Source organism: Armigeres subalbatus, chromosome 3 (assembly GCF_024139115.2).
Source record: "Armigeres subalbatus isolate Guangzhou_Male chromosome 3, GZ_Asu_2, whole genome shotgun sequence".
Taxonomy (NCBI): domain Eukaryota; kingdom Metazoa; phylum Arthropoda; class Insecta; order Diptera; family Culicidae; genus Armigeres; species Armigeres subalbatus.
The window spans coordinates 355,977,336-355,998,284 of record NC_085141.1 but is presented as its reverse complement, the minus strand read 5'-3'; the positions used below and the strand labels follow the sequence as shown (position 1 = coordinate 355,998,284).

The window sequence follows — 20,949 nt, the reverse complement described above, 5'->3', positions numbered from 1 at the left end:
AACGGAGTCAGCCATCGACGTATCGCTAGCGTCGAGCGCTATTGTAGGCAAGCTCCTCTGGTCCTCGGACGATGACCCGCGAGGAAGCGACCACATGCCCATCATGTTGGCGCTCAACGGTAAACCTGAAGAAATCTCCAGAAGACCGAGGTGGTTATACGATCGCGCCGACTGGGACGGCTACCAACGAGTAGTCGAGGCCGAGCTGGAAGCAAACCCACCAACATCAGCAACAGAGCTATCCGAAGTCATCCTCCGAGCGGCCGAAAGCTGCATACCAAAATCGAGCCCCAACCCAGGACGAAAGGCGGTACATTGGTGGAACGACACCGCCAAGAAAGCCGTCAAACGTAGGCGCAAAACTCTCCGAGCGCTAAAAAGGGGAAAAGACCGACTGCAAGCAGGACACCCTGACCTCGAAGAACTCTGTACGGATTACCAAGCCGCCCGCAACGAGTGCCGGCAAACCATCAGGGAAGAAAAAGAGAAAAGCTGGACAAACTTTCTGGACGGAATCAACAGCAACCAACCCTCCGCCGAGCTTTGGCGTCGAGTGAATTGCTTCCAAGGCAAGCGCAAAGCAAAAGGCATCTCCCTCAAGATCAACGGCACCGTACAACGCGACCCCTCCGCCGACGAATTCGGAAGACACGCATCGTACCTGGAGTACCCGGATCACTTCCGGAAAACACACCGAGACCCATCCTCGGAAATCAGCGCGATCCAGATCCCACCCGACAGCGGAGAAGAATTCAACAGGCCCTTCACGTTCGCTGAGCTGGAGTACGCCCTCCAGAAGGGAAAGGGCAAGTCAGCCGGCCCCGACGACCTGGGCTACCCCATGTTGAAGCACCTGCCCGTCGGCGGAAAAACCACCCTCCTCAGCTCCATCAACAAGGAGTGGCAAGAAGGAACGCTCCCGACACAATGGAAATCCAGCTTCGTCGTGCCCATTCCGAAAGGCCGCGGCTCTCCCAACGACGTCGACAACTACCGACCCATCGCCCTCACCAGCGTAGCGTACTAAAAAAACTGAAGTGGTGGGGGATCACCGGCAACATGTTGCAGTTCATCAAAAATTTCCTATCAGACCGAACCTTTAGGGTCCTGGTAGGAAACCAAACATCAAGAGCAACCAAGGAAGAAACCGGGGTCCCCCAGGGCTCAGTAATTGCCGTCACCCTCTTCCTCATCGCGATGGAAGGCGTCTTCGACCGACTACCGAAAGGGATATACATCCTGTTGTACGCCGACGACGACCTGCTGGTGGTTACAGGAAAGCACCCCAAGGCTACGCGGCGGAAACTACAAGCGGCCGTCAACGACGTGGCCAAATGGGCCAAATCAGCCGGCTACGTTATGTCTGCGGGTAAGTGTTCCCGAACCCATATATGCAGCATCAACCATCGACCTCCAACCCAACCCATCGCCATCGACAAAATCCCCATCCCTACCAAGAAAACCTGCAAGATCCTCTGTGTCACAGTGGACAGGAAACTCAATTTCAGTGACCACTGCAACCGAGTACGGGGTGAATGTGCATCCAGAATCAACATCGTAAAGAGCATTTCAAAAAGAAGATCTAGGAGCGACCGCCCAACGCGGCTCCGAGTAGCGAATGCAATCATCTGCAGCCGACTCCTCTACGGCATCGAGCTGAGCAGCCTCAACCTTGACAACCTCATCGCCCTGCTAGGGCCAACATATAACAGGACTATCCGGATAGTCTCCGGACTGCTCCCGTCGACCCCGGCGGATGTGGCCTGCGCCGAGGCCGATGTGCTACCCTTCCGTTTCCAAGCCACCGCCGCCCTCTGCAGCAGGGCCATCAGTCACTCCGAGAGAACAAAAAAAAGCCGAAACCACGATCACCTCAACGACAACGCCAACACGGCTCTCCACAACCTCTGCGGTAAAAACATCCCCAAGATCGCCGGCCTCCGACGCCTGGGACCGAGACACTGGCAAACCCCCCCTCCCAAAGTAGACCTCAAGCTCAAAGAACGCCTCTCAAGAAACCCAAACCCAGCTGTAGCACAGGAAACCTTCAAAAACCGCATTCGGGAAAGGTACCAGCAACACGACATCCGATTCACGGACGGATCCAAGGCTGCCGGCAGAGTCGGCATCGGAATTTACTCCTCCACCCTCGATGAATCGTACCGACTGTCGGACCGTTGCACGGTCTACTCAGCTGAAGCAGCCGCAATCTTCAGGGCCATGGCCATACCCAGCACACTGCCGATCCTCATCGTTTCGGACTCGGCTAGTGTCCTAACAGCCCTGGCGTCACCAGCCAGCAAGCATCCATGGATCCAAGCGATCGAATCAGTAGCCAACCGCAACACCACGCTCCTCTGGGTACCCGGCCACGCAGGAATACCCGGCAACGAATATGCAGACGCACTGGCCAATCTCGGAAGAACAGACGGCTTTATGAGCAGAGAAGTCCCGGCAGCGGACGCCAAACTGTGGGTAAAAACAGAAATCGCCACAGCATGGGCAAACGACTGGCGACGGCAGAGAAACTTCTGTCGCATGCTAAAGAACTCGACCCTACCAGGCAACGACAGCGACAACCATCGCGAGCAAGTGGTGCTCTCCAGGCTGAGAACGGGCCACACCAACGTCACCCATAACTTGGGTGGTACCAGCTTACATAACAGATGCGAGGAGTGTGATTGCACTCTGAACATCAACCACATCTTCGGCACATGCCCGATCTACCACACAGCCCGCACCAACAACAACATCTCCAATGCCTACTCGGCCCTGCAAAACAACCCGCTGGACGAGAGGAACACAATAAACTTCCTCAAAGACGCCTACCTCTACACTAGAATATAATAGAAAACCTGGCATCACACCACGACAACCCAACGAATGAAGACCCCCGCATCGAAACTGGATTATTCTCAAGAAACCACGGAACACGACCTGAACCCCTCGAAAATTAACCGACCCGGCAACGAAATTGGACTACTCTCTCAAAAAAATGGAACACAAATCGAATTAACCCTGGAACCCCAATAGACCCCGCAACGACAATGGACACCCTCCGGAATACGCACCATCCATGATGGAACACTGAAGATCTCCTTTTTTATTAAAAACAACAACTAGAATAACAAATTTGTAAAAATGATAAATACCCTTTATATATATATATTTTTTTTCTGATACCAGAGGTGAGCCAGCCAAGGGCTGAAAACCTCTTAAATAAAGACGATAAGAATAATAATAATCATTTGCAGCCCCTATGTGATCATAAGCACCTATCTAGCGTACTGGTTTCGTGGGATCAAACCCCACTGAAGGGAGCGGTTACCCTCCAATACCTTTTCCGAACTAAATCTATCACATGTTGTACAAACGCAAAATCGATTTTCAGACAGGTTTTAAAGTACTAACTCGTCTTATTAAAAGCGAAGACATTCCACTAACAAGCTCTAAATTATATTTATAACTAACTAAACAAGCCACTTGGGAAAAACAACCTGTAATTTTGAAAAGCAATGAAAATAAGTCCAATAGAATGGAGCCATTTTGTTTACTCTACTGTAATGTGACCAGATATATTTTGTGCCAGCGCGGGACAAAATTTGTTAAATCCTTGTTTTTAGTCAAAAATGTGCTAAGGTCAAAATTTTAAAATTTGATAAACCCCACTGGGACTCGCTGGATCCTGGGCCCTGGATCAATCACACAATCTCACCTCTCTTGTGAATGAATCTGCTCAACTTTTTGCAACGGTGCGAGTTCCTGATGGTTAAACTTATTTGTATTGGTTGCATGATTCTTTAAGCTAACATTCAAAGTGATCGTATCATTCGTTTTATGCAATTAGGCAGAGCGCTCAAATTTGCTTAAAATGCCTACATCTTACTCAGGTTTTTTTATTATTCCCCGCAAACTGACATACGATTTATCATAATTTTTTCCATAAGCTTGAATCAAAAAAAGATACGAGCTACTTAAAATTCGTCGAACTTGCTTAGATTTCAAGTAAAGTTTTTACTGAAATAATAACAACATACGAACACGATGTAAGTTGAAATTGTTAAGCTAGGGATCCTACATTCAGAGATCTTTAGCCAACTATCCTTTCAGAACTGTCAGAATCTGGGCCAAAGGATCTTTGTTATTTTTTAAAATTATTTCTAGTTTTTGACTTCTACTGTAGTGTTGATTTTCGAGATTTTTCGGCAATGCAGTCTAATTTATTAGAACATATTTTTAAATTTTGTCCAGCCTTTCGTCATCGGGTTCGATGTCTTCTTCCAGGAGAAAAATATTGATCGCTTTTTGTTAGGTATGATAGGCGTTCCGTAACAAAGAGCAAACCATTTTTTTTTACCCGAAGAAGACATCGAACCCGATGTCGAAACGTTGGACAAAATTTAAAAATTTGTTCTAATAAATCAGACTGTATAGTCGAAAAATCTCTAAAATTTATTATTTCTGTGAATTTTGAAATGATTTCAGTTCTTCACTTTAAAAGAATTGTTATTGTTGCAGATTGAGTAAAATAGTCCTCAATAGCACGTTCAAACTTTCCATTTCACTTATTATAGCTCTTTTAGTACCTAGATCCAATTGAATCTTTCCTCGTTCTTGTGTCCATGAGGATTTGACTAGGATCCCTAGAATACACCAAAGCAGGCTTGTGAAAATTCCTCAAACTGAAAAACCCTCAAACTCAAACCGCTCGGCGTTGCACTACCACAGTTATAATTCTGTGGGAGACGGGAAGATACAAATGACGTTGATGATAATATGAGAAACCCTTCGACAGAGTAGGAGAGAGCTAAACAAATTTGTTTAGCTCTTTCTTACTCTATTTGCTACTGATGATAATTTTATTTAAGATGTAAGAAATATAATTTGGACGCAGAAAAGAGGTTTAAACCACATGCGAGTGTGGCCGTGGCATTGGGTGAAAGACCACTCATCAAGCCTCCGGAGCGATGCTTTGTATGTAACGAAAATCGAAAACCATTAATCAATATAATAAATTTTCAAAATCTTATAAGTTCTTGAAGAACGTTTACTAAATTACTGCTATTTATTCAATATTTCTTTATTTCGCGGGACATTATCTTGAAATAAGTGAAACGCGGGACATTTCGCGGGACTCTTTTCAGCGCGGGACTAATGGCGAAAAAGCGGGACGTCTGGTCACCTTACTCTACTGTGTTTAGTTACCAAGAGTAAAAGATCTTGTAATGATCATAACAATTCCCTTTTTCCAACGCATGCTGTATCCACTGTGTTTGCGTAGCAGCGGTCGTCGTAGTTTATGATGACTACCAGTAAAAGGGATGAATTGTTAGAGCTGCTATAGTTTATAGTTGAAGCGGATTGTAACATTGCGACAGTCCTCCGCCGACGACGCTGGTTGGTTCAATTGCGCAGTGCACTGTTCAATGTTCATATGCCGTAGTTATACTAACCCAGATGGAAGCAGAGCGAAAAGAAGCGATGCAAATGAGCGGTTTTGCAACGGCGATGGATGAAGGTGATAACGGCTTGGGCTCTGCACTCTCATTCTGGGCTACCATCTCTGACTGGCTGTGCGGGGAGACGAGCTGAGTGGTGATTTGTTTGTGCGAAAATGCGTTTACAAATATGCCAATTTGCATGGTGCAAAAGGTAGCCATTGCCTCATTTCTTCTATTGTTAAGTAACTGCAAATAAAACCGGGTATATGAAAATAGATCTACATGTCCCGATCGATAATAAAGAATCGATCATCACAAATAATGAAGCTTTTCTAAGATAAATGTGGTAACTGGAAACCGTAACTTATGTCAACCACTTGCGCATTTGAGTTGGTAATTAATTGATAAACATCCTGATTTTAGTCAAATTGCGCTATATCATTTGATACATTCCTAATTATTGAACATTTCGCCGCTTTGTGACTAATCAAACAATCAATCACTGTTGTCGAAAAAGAAGTACCCTAAAATATTTGACAACAGTTCCCATTGACCTCCCTGACATGGCATTTGAAGATAATCTGTAAACAATAAATGCCAACCCGGAGCACTGCATGGACAAAAAAACATCCTGTTTTCTCAGACCCACAACCGATTTGACTAATGAGCGGTAATTAATCAGCAAACGAGCGAGTCGTCACCCTATAAGCCACGCTGCTTAGAGAAGTTCTTAGTTCTGGCAAAAGTTATTCATCAAACGATCATCATCATCATCATGATCGCCGTCTTCATCCTCGTCGTCATCGGACCCGTACGGACGACGGACGGGTGACTGATGGGCGAAAGAAATATTTGGAAAGGTCTGCAGCCATCAATCAGGCCTACCTGTTGGCCTTCACCTGAATAGGTGACCTGCTCCGCGGCGCAAAGTGCAGCGTGAAGGGACGACTGCGTCGTGACCCAACGTTAGATGTTTCATCGAGGATGGAGAATCCATTCATCTATGTACAGAGGAAATTTCACTAATAATAAATTCAAATCAGACACGTTCGAAAATAAAATGCAAAACTGTCGCTAGACACAACCTCATTTTACTGAAATACTTCTGGAGTTGGTCCAATAATCAATTAGAGCGCCGTTCGGTGTCAGCGTCAGCGGGCTAGCGAAAAACGTCACCGCCGTCGGGAACACAATGTGCGAGCTGAATTTATGAATGAATCGACCAACCGGCTGGTGACAATTTATAAATAGTGCACTGGTATCGAAAGACGAGGGCAGTCAGTGCGATTTTATGAATGAAAATTTTGCCGAAATTGAAAAATTTGCAGCCAATTTCAAAAGATATGTGCATGTGCGTTTTCGGCGTCACGTCAACAGTATTTCTAGTCGGCTGCAGGATTCAACATGGTATTTTTAACGTCGGATGGACTAAACTAAACTCATATTTGATATATTTGTTTGGTCACAGAAATAATGAAAAATGGGGTGGGGTGGGTGGTTCAATAGAATCTAGAACCATTTACACCCTCGACGACGGTAATTATTAATGAAAATCATCTGCAAATGACTCCATGAGAAATCACACCTTATGTAGAACAAAACATAAAAGTCTAACCCCGGTATGTGATGAAACTTCTTAGTTTTGCTGATTCAACATTTTTGGTTGAGCAAATAAATTATCTCACAGTCGAAATATAAACCAGGAATTACATCGCATCATGATCGCAATCACCACCTTCGGTTACTTCCTTCCGAGTTGCATGCCTCTACGAACGGAAGAAGAACCTGATTACAAAGAACTTTTTGCGCTCAAGAACCCTTTTTACCTAACGATCTAAAATCTAGCACGGCTAGAGAGCTTCCTGCACATGGCGTGGTCAAGGTTCAACCAAATGATCCGTGCTAAGCCGGTCTCTGCACGCGTGCTGCCCACTTCACACGAGAGCCAACAAACCAACAATATTCAGCTCACCCCAAAAACCCAATCATGCGCACAATCGGAACAACGGAACGGTTCCTAATGAGGCGCACAATTATTGGCGGTCGCAGCCAGCAGCGCACCGGTCTCTCACATCGATCGCTTCGATTAGATCGATCGCATCCCATCAGATGGGGCGCTTCTCGCAGTAACGAGGGTTCACCTTGTAGGCGCCCAGTCAAATGCATCGATCGTGGTAATTCACCGGCTCGAAGCGACTCATTCAAACAAGGAAGTGAATAAAATGCCAGCCATGAGATGCATGCTTGGCGGGTGAAGAAAGGAACTCCATCTCGTCTGGTTTTGGAGTCTATTATTTTGTGTTCACGATCGTCGATCATGATGACGATGGTGAAATAAATAGATTGCAATGTAGAGTTTTGAGGAGCAAATGCAACAGCGTGGATGAGTTCGAATAATTTTTATCATGGTGAATAAGGAAGTGAGACAAATCCTGCAGTTGATATATGTTCGATTTAAATATAGTACCATAATTTAGAAGTATAATAACCAGAAGGAAAAATAGACAATGTTTGTAGCTGATATGCGCAAGATTATATACAGTTTCCATCGAAGTGTAAAAATATTCGTTCCGATAATCCAGCCAGCAGACTACAGCCATTTATTAATCAATCTTTTAATATTGGGTGAAAATCCTTTGATGAGATCAGGATAGAAGGAATTTTCGTCGAACAATGCTCGAGAGACAATGCATTTCTTCAACGCCATATCGGAGTAATCACCATAACGGTAAATATGTACTGCAAAACCTCTTTTTGCGCCCAAAACGGGGGAGCGGTAATTAAATCAGAGCGTAAAAAGATGAAACGCTATTTGGAATTGTTTGCAATGTTTTAGGTAAGCAAATTTTAATATTAAACTTTCTTTAAGGTTTAACAATTTCGGCATTGGAGTCGTCCAAATCGTTCTCGTTACCTTTTTTTTATTAGCAGACTAAAGCCGGAGTGGCCTGTGAAATACATACAAGTATTCCCCATTCAGCTCGGTCCATGGCTGCACATTGCCAACCACGCAGTCTGCGGAGGGTCCGCAAATCGTCCTCCACCTGATCGATCCCCCTTACCCGCTGTGCACCACGCCTTTTTGTTCCCGTCGAATCGTTGTCGAGTACTATTTTTACCGGATTACTGTCTGACATTCTGGCTACGTGCCCGGCCCACCGCAGTCTTCAGATTTTCGCAGTGTGAACGATGGATGGTTCTCCCAACAGCTGATGCAACTCGTGGTTGTCCAATTCGTTTAGCTTCGCTCTTCAGTATAATGTAGGCTTCCTCCATCCTCTCAAAGTTACGTACCAATATCTATGTCTTCGGCGAAACCAAATAACTTGACGGACTTCGTGAAAATCGTACCACTCGTGTCGATCCCTGCCCTTCGTATTACCCCTTCCAAAGCGAAATAGCTGACACGAAAGACCATCACCAACCCGTAACACTCTGCGCATTTCGAAGGGACTCGAGAATGCCCCTGAAACTCGAACTACGCACATCACCCGATCCATCGTCGCCTTGATCAACCGTATCAGTTTATCCGGAAATCCGTTTTCGTGCATCGAAATAGTCAAGAAACTGCAACGGAGAGAATCAATCTCGCACCAGAGTTACCCTACACAATTGGCAAAACTCTGCTCTTTTATTTTTCGCAATTTTCAACAATTAAATAAAATTCACTCAGTGAGTATAACTAATAGACGCATGGTTGAGTTTTCTGAATGTCACTTCGTTTTCTCAAAGTGGCGTAAGCCGCACATCAAATACACCGGCGTATTAAGGTATCGCGACGTGATTCTATTGCCTGGCGACTGCGATTCAGTCAGAAGTATAATAGTACACGCGCCTGCGTGGCTGCGATTATAATATACAATATGATTATTTTAGCAATCTGTATTATTTGCACTTATTGCATTTGCACTTATTGCACTTATAAAAGAGCATTTGTTTTGCTAACTGTATAGGCTAAATCTGTTTCGTGCAATACACACAGTTTTATTTTATTTATTGAACGGCTTGCAGTTATTACAACGAGTTTTTTATTTACCCGACGTTTCGACACACGGATTGTAATAAAATTAAAACGTACAGTCGACCGATAATCAGTAAACAAGTTTTATTTATTTCCTAAATCAACAATCTTTTTTATCTCCAACAGAACTATCTAGATATACTATATATAAAATATATTGTTTGTCCTTTTGTCTTTTCGACCTTTTGTCCTTTTGTCTTTTCGACCTTTTGTCCTTTCAACCTTTTGTCTTTCGACCTTTTGTCTTTCGACCTTTTGTCATAGATTTGTCTTACAGTCTTAGTTGAACTGCGTTCACTTTTATCTGGATGTGGTATAAAGGACACAGGCAAAGCAAATGCTAAACCGAGTTGTAGACGCCACAGATTTTGAATAGTCTCCAAAAAAGGCTCTACCAAAATTGTGTGAAAGCCGCGTATATCCGGTTCGGAGCCGGAAGGTAACCTGCCTTTCCCCCCAATTTATGGACTGAATCGGCCAGGATTAGAACCGGTTTACTTAATGGGTTCTCCGCTTCAGCAGAGAAAATGTTGCAAATATCTACTTCCGCATAAACCTGCCGATTAGAGTGTTCGGTTTTGCCCATTTTAATACCGGTATTCGGTATTTGGTGGAGTCAATACCGGTATTTGTTAAAATTTCGTATATAAAAAATCGTTTGATTTGGACTTTTGGGTCAAAAGTCACATTTTTTGACGAACAAATCTCGCCCTTAGTATCATAGTGGCAGTTTAAAATTCGAAATTGGCCAGATCGGACAATGGGATCGAAAGTTATGGCCAAAATACAAATTCATACGAAAAAATCACGTAAAAAATGTCACTCATTTTTCGGGCACTTATCCTCAACCGATTCGCTTGCAACAAGTTGCATTCGACGCAGAATCCTGTCCCATTGGTTCCTATTTGAAATTGGCCAGATCGAACTATGGGATCAAAAGTTATGGCCAAAATACAAAATCATACGAAAAAATCGCGTAAAAAATGTCATTTATCCTCAACCGATTTGCTCATAACAAGTTGTATTCGACGCAGAATCCTGTCCTTTTGTTTCCTATTCAAAATTGACCGGATCGGGCTATGAGATCGAGAGTTATGGCCAAAATGTAAAATCATACGAAAAAATCGTGTAAAAAATGTCACTCATTTTTCGGGCACTTATCCTTAACCGATTTACTCACAACAAGTTGCATTCGACGTAGAATCCTGTCCCGTTGTTTCCTATTGAAAATTGGCCATATCGGACTATGGGATCGAAAATTATACCATAGAGTAGAGTGGGGCGAGAGTACGCACTTAGTTTTCAATCGATCATGTGGCCCTTATGAAGCAAGCTTCTGCATATCAAATCTGTGTCGATGATTCATATACTCTTCCTTTATGTTATCCAGTGGAAAAAATATTGAAATTATTGAGATCCGTTTTAGTAGAACCCTTATTGCAAGACAATTGAAAAACGCACTCTTACCCCACCTGTGGGGTAAAAGTGCGCATTAGGTGGGGTAAGAGTATGCATTTTTCAAATGAAGTGCTTTAAGTATATATTAACACAAATAAAAGTTAATAACATTTAATTGATGTTTAATGAGCATATATTAGGGAATGTTTAAAGATTACGTAACTCTTAAAGGGGGAGGGGCTCCTAAAAATGTGCACTTTCATACGAAAAACCATTGTTTTTTATATATACAAAAATCTACAGAGGTAAAAATATATATCAGGTTTCGCGTGGCGTATACAAAGGCATTTTCCTTAAAGAAAGTCCACCAATCACGTAACGTAAAATTTGGCTATTTCATCACCCCTCCCCCCTATGTTACACTATTTGTATGAATCCTCTAAAAATATATGGATCGTCACATATCTTGCAACCCCTCCCAGCTAAACGTTGCGTAATTTATGAATGTTTCTTTTGATTAAATGAAATTATCATTTAAATGAAATTGTGTTTTCGTACTATGTTTAGGTGTACAACAAGTCCTAATAAAATTTCATTATTTCGCTTAAATGCTTCGTTCGCTAAGTCCTTTCTAATACCGAATTACTTCAACTTATCCTAAAAACTTGTGATAATTTCGAATTCTGTCCCTTTTTCTTAGTTGTAGATCTTTACGCTTTAGAAGAAGTCTTATTTCGACCGAAGATACAGGTTTGACATCATAATTTAAAAATTCATATGCGTACTCTTGCCCAACCGGTTTCTGCGTACTTTTACCCCACAGTCCCAAAAATTATTCAAGTAATGGTTTTGACTTCTTGGAAAACTAACCGGATTGGTGTTCTGTACCATAAAGTACTCTATACAATAGGTTATCGAAATGGTATAATGTTCACCTGATTGAACGTATATATAGTAATGAAATACTAGTTGCGGAAATCCAATTATTTTTAGCAAAATAATCAAAAGTTATCTAACTCCGTATCTCTCTTGTTGTTTATTCAAATCGTTTACAATTACACATGATAATAGTTGGCCAGAATACCTGTCAAACTGCAGTGCTGCTAGTTTATCTTTTTTTATTACTTCAAAAAATCGAAAACGTGCTCTTACCCCACGCGCACTCTTGCCCCACTCTACTCTACCAATTATAACAAGTTGCATTCGACGCAGAATCCTGTTCCATTGTTTTCTATTTGAAATTGGCCAGATTGAACTATGGGATCAAAAGTTATGGCCAAAATATAAAATCATACGAAAAAATCGTTTAAAAAATGTCACTCATTTTTCGGGCAATTATCCTTAACCGATTTGCTCACAACAAGTTGCATTCGACATAGAATCCTGTCCCGTTGTTTCCTATTGAAAATTGGCTATATCGGACTATGGGATCGAAAATTATACCATTTTTGTTTGGAAAAATCGCTAAAAAAATGTCACTTATTTTTCAGGCATATTTCCTCAACCGAGTTGCTCGCATTAAATTGCATTCGACGCAGAATGTCTCATATTTTCTTATTGAAAATTGGCCAGATCGGACTATGGGCTTAGATGTTATGGTCAAATTACTATTTATTGTGAAAAAGAGTTCAAAAAAGTCTAGCTCACTTTTTAGCACTTAGACTTCATCTATTCCCTATCGCTCGAAACAGATTGCATTCGACGCAGAATCTTGTCCCATTGTTTCCTATAGAAACTTGTCCGGATCGTACAATTGGGTCAAATTTATGGCCCATTGCCATTTTTTGCTTTTATGCTCATCCGATTTGTTTGCAACAAATTGCGTTTGGCGAGATTTTTTTTATGCATATACATAAACAAATATGAAAAATAAGACCAATCCACATATTGGTGTTATTTTAGATTTTTCCAAACCTTTTGATCGAACGAGAAAGGCACCATCACCGCTAGGTGGATTAATCTGGGTTTTTCCTTGTTTCTTCCCTTTTCTTCCATCAATCTTTCTTCTTTTTTCCTTTCTTCTTCCTTCTTTCTTCTTACTTTTTTCCTTTTTTACTTCCTTATTTCTTCCATCTTTGTTTTTTATTTACCCCATCTTTCTTTTTTCTCTGTTACTTGCTTCTACTGTCTACCTTCTTTTTTTGTTTCCTTGTGTCTTACTTCCTTCTTCTGCTTTCCTTCTAACTTCTATCTTCATTCTAACATCTTTCTTCCTTCTTTTTTCTTCTTCCTTTCTTTCGTATTTTTTCTTATTTTTTCTTTTTTTATCTGTTTTCTTTCTACCTTCTTTCTTCCTTATTTCTTCTTCTTTTTCCATATTTTTTTTCTCTTTTCTTCCTTTTTTCTTCTTTCTTTCTTCTCTCTTTTTTCATTCTTTCTCTCTTCTTTATTTCTTCCTTCTTTCTTCCTTTTTTCTTAATTCTTTCTTACTAATTTCTTACTTCCTTGTTCCTTATTTCTTTTCTATTTTTCCATTCCCTGTTACTTGCTTCTTTCTTTTTTTGTGCCTCCTTGTGTCTTCTCTCCTTCTTCTTTCTTCCTTCTTCCATCTTCCTTCTTCTTTCTTTTTTGCCTTTCTCGTATACAAAGTATACGTAAAGGCTATATGTTCGCTCCAAAAACGAACTTTTTATAGGAGTCCCGGAGACCCATAGTGTTATATACCGATCGACTCAGCTCGACGAATTGAGGTGATGTCTGTGTGTGCGTGTGTGTGTATGTGTGTGTGTATGTGTGTGCGCAAAATAATCTCACTCACTTTTTAGGCACTTACTCTTAGCTGATTTACTCGCAACAAGTTTCATTCGACGTAGAATCTTGCCCAATTGTTTCATATTGAAAATTGGCCCAATCGGACTATGGGTTTCGAAGTTATGGCCAAAATTATTTTTTTTTACATTAGAAACACGTACAAAATTCTCACTCATTTTTCAGGCACTTATCTTTAACGGATTTTCTCACAATAAGTTGCATTCGACGCGGGATTTTGTCCCATTGTTTCGTATTGAAAATTGGCGGAATCGGACTATGAGATTCGGAGTTATGGTCAAAATATATTTTTTTTATGAGAAAAATTCTCACTCACTTTTTAGGCCTTTACTCTTAGCTAATTTACTCGCAACAAGTTTCATTCGACGTAGAATATTGTCCAATAGTTTCGTATTGAAAATTGGCCCAATCGGACTATGGGTTTCGAAGTTATGGCCAAAATACATTTTTCAAAATCTCACTCATTTTAGTCACATATGCAGGCCTGGTAGCGGGTCACTTTTTAGTGACTTGGTCACTTTTTTCGGCCAAGTCACTAAAAAGTCTCTTTTTTCGACCTCAAGTCACTAAAGTCACCTTTTCTCGCCAAAAGTCACTATTTTCAACTATATTGAAACTATTAACTAAAATTTTTGCCTTTCTCGTATACAAAGTCCCAATTGTCCCATTGTTTCATATCAAAAATTGGCCCAATCGGACTATGGGCTTCGGAGTTATGGCCAGTTTTTACAAAAAAAAAACTTAATCTCTATTTAGGCACTTCAAGGCAAAATTTTCAAAACGACTTATCTGCTTTTGTAAACAGAGATTCAAACGTCGATTGCACGAATCTCATAGCACTTCGACACAAACCAACGCCATCATCAGGTAGCCGAGACCTTCACTTGTCTATTGGTAGTGTTTGTTTGCGTGGGAGTGCTATCCGATTCGTCGAATCGACGTTCGAATCTTTGTTTACAAAAGCAGATAAGTCGTTTTGAAAATTTTGTCTTGACTTACTCTCGGCCGATTTGCTCGCAACATTCGACGCAGAATCATGTCCCATTGTTTCCTATTAAAAATTGGCCGGATCGGACTATTGGCTCAGAAGTTATGGCCAAAATACTTTTTTTCATACCAAAAGTGCGAAGAAATTACTCACTCGCAAGAAACGAGAAAGGCACTATCACCGCTAGGTGGATTAATCTGGGTTTTTATTGTTCTATTTTCTTCTGCTGTTCTTCTTCAATCTTCATTTTTTTTTACGGTATACTTTTTCTCCCTCCTTCATTCTACTTTTTCACTTCTTATTTTTATCACTCCTTACATCACATTTCTCACTTGTCATTTTCTACTTTTCATTTCTTCCTTTTACTTCTCACTTCTCACTTCTCACTTCTCATTTCTCACTTATCAATTCTCACATCTCACTTTTCATTTACCATTTACCTGTGCTCAATACTCCCTTCTTCCGTCTCACTTTTCCACTACTCTTTCCTTGTCTTTTAATCCTTACGATCTTTTGTCCTTCGACCTTTTGACCTTCGACGTTATGATACATATTCGACGTTTGTCGTTTCGACCTTTTGACCCTTCGACCTTTTGACCCTTCGACCTTTTGACCCTTCGACCTTTTGACCCTTCGACCTTTTGACCCTTCGACCTTTTGACCCTTCGACCTTTTGTCCTTTCGACCTTAAATTAAGTCCTTAAATTATTGTTGTTATTGATACACAATCGAGTTTTTGGAGTGCGGTCAAAAATCGACTTTGAAAATATTCGGGGGAAATTGATCCCTCGCTAAGAATTTGCTTTGATAAAATTTGAAAGGTGCCCTCAGATTTTTTAAATATTTTCCCTTCAAAATACGCGGAATTGTCGAATTGCTGTGCGTATACATGAGCGATTTTTGTTATTGAATTCGACAGCTAATGCAATTTCAAAATTTGGGGAGACTTGATTCCCTTTCTATGAGATCTACGCAATAAATATTTTTTCCTGCCAACCCTTCATCAAATCCGTCAAATCTACAAAGAATTAGAAGCCTAAGAACAGATATATATTTTTTTGAATTTTTTCGCCAAATTTTTGTATGGGTAACTAACGGGGGATCAAGTGTCCCCATATTAAGGCAATAACTTCAAATTCAAATATCCTAAAGCTTTGATGAAATGTTAACATTTTCATCAGTACAGATCATTAAGCATATTTATGGCTTTGTGCTGTGAAAAAACGAAAGCATTTGGTTATTGTTATGAAAAGTTGTTCAAATTTTGCGTGGCCAATAAAAAAATCTTTAGGAAGGTCAAAACATACAAACTGCCCTGCAGAATAAATAAGGTTGTCAATCCAAAAAATAACTCACCACATAAAGGTCATTTGTCTAGAGGATCTATACTAAAAATACGCTAGAACAAAACTACTTTAGTTCTCGATAAAACAGGGGGTGATCAAGTCTCCCCGGGGATCAAGTCTACCCACCTTCCCCTATCACCCACAGGAGGTAGATAACATAGAGTAAAAACACGCAGATAAAAGACCGCACCAAAATACGAATTTTCAACTCTAACGTGGTGAAATCTGTGTTGTTATATGCTAGTGAAACTTGATTTGTATCAGTGGACAACACTTAACGGCTGCAGGTGTCCATCAATAGACGCCTGCGGTTCATAATTCGGGCCTGGTGGATCAAACAACGAGCTCCATCGTCATTGTCACCAGAGGCCGATAGCAACAGAAGTTTGGGATTGGAAGTGGGACTGGGTCGGCCACACCTTACGTAGGGACGGAAACGAAATCGGTAAACAAGCTTTAGACTGGAACCCAGCGGGACATCTCAGCAGAGGCAGATCCAGAAGCTCAAGGCGGCGAAACCTCAAAAAAGAAATCCCAAATAAAAGTTCATTTAATCAACGTTCAAAGTTCTGTGAAATTGTTCTGTAACATACCAACAGCCCTGTTTGCAATTCTGAGCCCAATCGAGCAATCGGAACCAATTTCCAGATCGAATGAGTGTCGGAGTTGTATTTTCCTATATATTTTGACTAAAATTTTCATACAAACTTCAAATCAAATGGGCCAGCTTTTGGAACAAGCGATTGAGCTGAAATTTTGAGGGATTGATTTTCTCCCCCAAAAGACACAATCCTGGGGGGTGCCCCGTCAAGTTCGACAATTTTTTGTTTCCTGGGCCAGACTAAGTACAGGTCCCATAAGTAAAATAAGTCTGTGTCAAACGGGATGATAAACAAAGTGCGCATGTTATCGACAAATCGATAATTTTTATACATTCTAGTTCCTTAAAATCTGCTTATGAAAATATTTACTTAAATCTAAAATTTTACGTAAATCCAGAGTTATCTTAGTGCTAGTTGTCGTATCCACATGAATTGTTTACCTTAGTAGATCATTATTGTAAGGTAATGAAACGTGAAATCATTCTACACTCTTGTATATTGTTTCTATCTAGTTTGGTCGGGTTTCTGCCAAATCACACCAAGCGCCAATGAAAAATTATCAATTTTTTGCACAAGTTTTCGTGTAGCAGATACAATTGTTCACAAATCGTATCGAGTATCCTTTCACCCCATTACTGAGGATAGCCAGCATCAAATGTATGAATGAATTGATTTGAATTCATTCCCGTTTTTATTCTACAAACAAAATATCACAAGGCGGTCAAAAAGGCGCTTAGGGCGGTTTTGCTGAGCCCCGATCGCTTTTAAATACGATCCGAAATAAGTGAGAAACTAAGATAGAAGACATTCAAGAGCACATATGCTTTCCAAAAGATTGGACGGTCGCTTCTTAAGGACAAGCTCCCCAGAATCCAAAACTGAATTTACTCGCGTTTTCGAAGGCACCCCATCTAAAACGAAAGCCGTTTTGAATGAGGTTTGTGGCTTCTGTTTTAAAAGGACCTTCGAAACGTTGTACAATGCTGTTGAGGGCATTTTTGTTGTCGTTTTTCATAGCAACGACCTTTTTTCGATCTATTTCAATGCATCATCCATTCTCCCTATCTCGATGGTCCCTTCAATATCGAGATGTGGAGAGGCGACTCGGCAGATCTGACTCGCTAAATTATTATAATTGTCACTCATGGGCTCAATTTCTATTTTCGAATGAAAAACTAGACTGATTTAAATGAAAATGTGTGTTTCCAAATTCCCTACCAGTTGGACGCTAGCAATGGAAATTGAGAATTCAAATGCCATTTTCTTAACTCTGGACCACGCAAGTAAACGTTATTCCCCACAATTAATACCCTTATATGACGGAGAAAAGCCTTTCTGATACGTTCCGTAATTTCCCAGGAAATGCTTGTTTTAGCAGAAATTTCTAAAATTATGTACCGTCAACTGGGGGGAAGATGATCATTGAGGTGAAGATGATCATTTGATGTGTCAGGCAAAAGTGCCAATTTTTTTTTATGAAACGGTAGTCAACAATATTCTCCGTTTAAGTAATGTTACCGCTAGGTAGAAATCCGAGTTTTTCGATTATAATCATGAAAATGTATTTTGTGGAAGAAAGAGAGAGATAGTCAAAAATGACGCTATTATCGTTTCAAATATTGACTTCGTAGACTTCTTTACGTAGTACATTCATACAAATAACCTAGTGTATTTTGACCTAGGTCATAATGATTTAGAACAGCTGTCTTGATCAACTTCACCCCAAACCAGATTACTCAAAAAATGTATGATAATTTAATTTATTTTAATAAATGCGAGCGCATTTCAGAAAACTAAAGTTGCTGATTATTGCAACGTATAGCAGTACATGTTTTGAAAATATTTGTTTCGATTTAAAATGTAAACACACATTGTTATTGTATGTTTTGTCTTAAAAATGATCATCTTCCCCCCAGTTGACGGTACTCTCAAATCGCAAAGTACCTAATAATATTATTCCTAATTAGGTACAAGCATTTCTAGAACGGCAGTACACGAGCTACTCATAAGTGGCCTCACACCTTGTAAATTTTGTCGACGGATTTTGTTGTTATGTGTTATCAAAAGGTTGGGGTTTACAGGACTTCAGAACGGGAAAACAAAAAGTCCGTATTTTAGATAAAGCTGAAGGAGCTGAACACTGGCTATACATGTTCTGGTGCAGCTTTCAGGATTTGGTAGCAACATTGGATTCCATAAGAAACCGACATGTATTCCCGACAGACTATTGAGCTCCGGTACTTCTCTGAAATGGAATTTCTGTCGTGCTTCAACTAGCTACACGGACAGAAAATTATTGACATTGAACCAAAAAATTGGATTGTTATTTTTAAGTCATCACGTTTTATTGAAAATACGACAAAATTTATTGTTTCAACAAGATTGGTTAAGATAAACTCAATAAGGAATTATTTTTATTTCAACAATCTTTTAGAAAATGAGCTTTTTTGGAAAAGCTGGAATGTTTTAAGAAAATAGCCTCAGTACGTTTGTCTCGAATTAGTTAAATGATACAAGTTTACGTAAACAAACATTACTGGATAATGTCATAAGACGAGTTTAGTACAATTCCGTTTAATTCCACCGCATTGTACTCCTTTGTAGATACACATTTCGCTTAGAACTGTTTTTAACCTTTTGTCTGTGCTCTGGGGTCAATATGACCCCAGGCCACTTTGAGTGGCTGCCATTTTTTTAGTTTGCAACCGATTCTCCTAATTTTTGGTAGTTTGGTAAAACTCGCCGAGATCTGTCTCCTAGGTGCAAATTCGGTTGAAAAATCTTGAAAATATGCGCTACAGTGTCCTTTTTTCAAAAAACTTACGTTGTCTGTGCTCTGGGGTCAAATTGACCCCAAATTGAAATTGCTATAACTATTTTAATGTTTGGCCAATTTTGGATTTTTGGGGCTGTTTCGAAAGATAATTTAATCATCTTTCAGGTCGTTACCAAAGATTGACTATAGGTGGGCGGGTACATCGCGGGGAGGGGTTTTCGTAAAGAGGGTACAAAAACAGTGATTTTTCATGCTTATTTTATTATATCTGAAAATCCTACCCATTTTGAACTGCACCTTTTCAAAAATATTATGCAGGAAGGCGTCTGCTTTGACATGAGGCATTGATTAGTTTAGCGCTTGGTCGCTAGGTGGCGGTATATTTGAATTCATTATTTTAGACTATTCAAGTAACTGCGATATATGGCATTTTCCTCATTGTAAATATTCTTATCGCACAATTTTGAAATTTGATAAGATGACGTCTGTAACAAATTTCGTCTGGTGGGAATAGACTGTCATGTGACGGAATAAATAAGGAAATTTACAAATAGGCGGCGCTAGTGTACTTGCAATATTCTTGTATATATGAAATATTGCTTTAGCTTGAGATCCCTCATACCTACACCCAAGTTGTATTCGGCAACATTGTTCAGGATGTCTAGCACTACAAAGCGGTGCTCAATATAATGAGCACTTCTTCCCATTTTTTAAATTGTGCGATTAGAATATTTACACTGAGGAGAATTCTATATATCGGAATATCTTGAGTAGTCTAAAATAATGAATTCAAATATACCACCACCTGGCGGCCGAGTTCTAAACTTATCAACGCCTCATGCCAAAGCACATGCCTTCCTGCATAGCTTTTTTAAAAAAGTTGCAGTTCAAAATGGGTAGGATTTTCGGATATAAGTAAAATAATCATGAAAAATCATTGTTGTACCCTTGTTCACTAAAACCCCTCCCCGCGATGTACCCGCCCACCTATAGTCAATCTTCGGTAACAACCTGGAAGATGATTAAATTATCTTTCGAAACAGACCAAGAAATCCAAAATTGGCCTAACATTAAAAAAGTTATAACAATTTCAATTTGGGGTCAATTTGACCCCAGAGCACAGACAACGTAAGTTTTTTTGAGCACAGACAGAAGGTTAATTAAGACGGGCTTTAGCGGTACGCTTACTCTATTATAAAACTTCTAATACTTCCAACTGAAATAGTGCCACCTTAGATCACTTTTCTTTGGTAAAATACGATAAAATATTAGAGTTGATATATGGTCGGGATTCTGCCAAATCGCACTAAGCGTCAGCAAAAAATTCCCATTATTCTGCCCAAGATTTCGTTTAATAGATTCAATTGATCACAAATCGAATCGGATATTTCTCAACTCCATAACTGAGGATTTTCTCCAACAAGTGTATGTATGATTTCCGTTTTTCTTTTACGAACAAAATTTCACAAGTCATTCAAAAAGCCGCTTGGTGCGGTTTGGCAGAAGCCCGACCATATGATGTCCCATCGCAGGGATTCCGAGATCGGATCGGGATCTCAAAACAAAACATATTAAGTATGGTCTAGCTTTGCAGCCCGCGCACCTTAC

The 20,949-nt window shown here is 40.4% G+C and overlaps 1 protein-coding gene across 1 annotated transcript; it reads left to right on the top strand.

Annotated features, from left to right (window-relative positions):
* The first annotated feature begins 1,059 nt into the window (after positions 1-1,059).
* Positions 1,060-2,847, top strand: LOC134222835 (uncharacterized). Its single transcript, XM_062701982.1, has one exon. The coding sequence runs from the start codon at positions 1,060-1,062 to the stop codon at positions 2,845-2,847; it is 1,788 nt and encodes a 595-aa protein (XP_062557966.1).
* Positions 2,848-20,949: the final 18,102 nt, after the last annotated feature.